This window comes from Cladophialophora immunda, assembly GCF_000835495.1.
Source record: "Cladophialophora immunda strain CBS 83496 unplaced genomic scaffold supercont1.250, whole genome shotgun sequence".
In the NCBI taxonomy this organism is placed as follows: Eukaryota; Fungi; Ascomycota; class Eurotiomycetes; order Chaetothyriales; family Herpotrichiellaceae; genus Cladophialophora; species Cladophialophora immunda.
Window position 1 is genome coordinate 1 of NW_015622790.1, and position 1,255 is coordinate 1,255.

Below are 1,255 nucleotides of genomic sequence, written 5' to 3' on the forward strand. Positions count from 1 at the left end.
GTTCGGTGTACCTCAACAAGTCCTTGCATTGAGGGATAAATACGTTGGAGAGCACCGGGAAGGATTAAGTTTGGCTCCAAAAATGCTAGAGCTTGCAGCGTGGACAATGAATAGCTCATGGCTGTTCCGCTTTTGGCATAGATGCCCATGAAAATGACTTCTCGTAGGCAGAGGACAAATCGTTTTCGCAGTGGTTCATTTAGCTTTCGCTCTTCTGAGACTTCCACTTCCCCATTGCGTTCCGTGTTCCACCGCATGACAAAGAAATCTGCCAGATGGAACACAAGTTGAGCCAGGGTGTGAGTCCAATCGCCGGAGTTTGACGGGTGGAAGAAAGTCTCAATTGCCTGGATCAGTGTCTCGAGGAGTGAAAGAACCGAGGTCTTTTTTCCCAAACAGGCTGGTGATAACGACATCACAAACCACAGAGCGATGTGGCGTGAAACGGGGGTTTCGTGCGGATCAAGACCCAGTAGAAACACCGTGTCGGCTGTTATGTCCACCAGAGCGCTGTAAGGCGAGGTGGATTGCCCGACAGGGATCTCTAGCAACCTCAAAACTGCGGTTGTAATCAATGTGGACTGCTCCGCGGTGAATATCCCGAACTCGGAGAATCCGACCTGTTTACTAGGCAGTGAATCCCGGGCCAGGCGAGAGAGAAGATCGACAAGGGCGACATCGACGGTTCGGGAGCGGTTTACCAGGGACCAGAGGTGGAAGAAGGTTGGAAGAAAATGTTGGGGATTCAAATCCGAACGACTTGGCGGTGGAGGTCCTGTTGGCAGCAGCATATTGAGCAGTCCAATCACCACAAAGGCGCCCTCGGTCGAGGACATGGTGAAGTGAGGGAGGATTTCCTCTAGCATAGCAGGGATGTCCTCTGGGTCAAAATATAGTTGGGCGAAGGAACCGATCCCAATGAGTGTCTCGATATTCCTCTTGAGGTTTGTTGTCTGCATCAAGCCCGACTCCCTTGGCAGCACGAATACTTTGATCTCTCGGAAGAGCGGTCGCCAGTCGAGGGTTAGGTCAAGGGAAGGTCGCAAGTAGTGTTTTCGTCTGCAGAGATGTCAGTGACGAGAGTCCTTCGGAGGCGTGGCTTGGGAGACAACAGACTTGGTAAGTAGCATGAACATGCTAGCGAAGTGTTCGCCCACACCGGGATCGATCCCAGGGGCCAGAGCCAGTTCATAATAGAGTCTGACGAGCTTTACACGCTGATCCTTGCTGGGATCGAACTTCAAGGAGAGCCAGC

The 1,255-nt window shown here is 52.1% G+C and overlaps 1 protein-coding gene across 1 annotated transcript; it reads right to left on the minus strand.

Moving 5' to 3' along the window:
- Window positions 1-5: 5 nt before the first annotated feature.
- PV07_12866 (uncharacterized protein) lies at window positions 6-1,136 on the minus strand (the record flags this gene model as incomplete). The annotated part of the gene is made up of 2 exons (XM_016400437.1): window positions 6-1,059; window positions 1,117-1,136. Coding segments are annotated over 2 exons (1,074 nt in total), but the record flags the coding sequence as incomplete, so codon positions are not given.
- Between the last annotated feature and the right edge of the window lie 119 nt (window positions 1,137-1,255).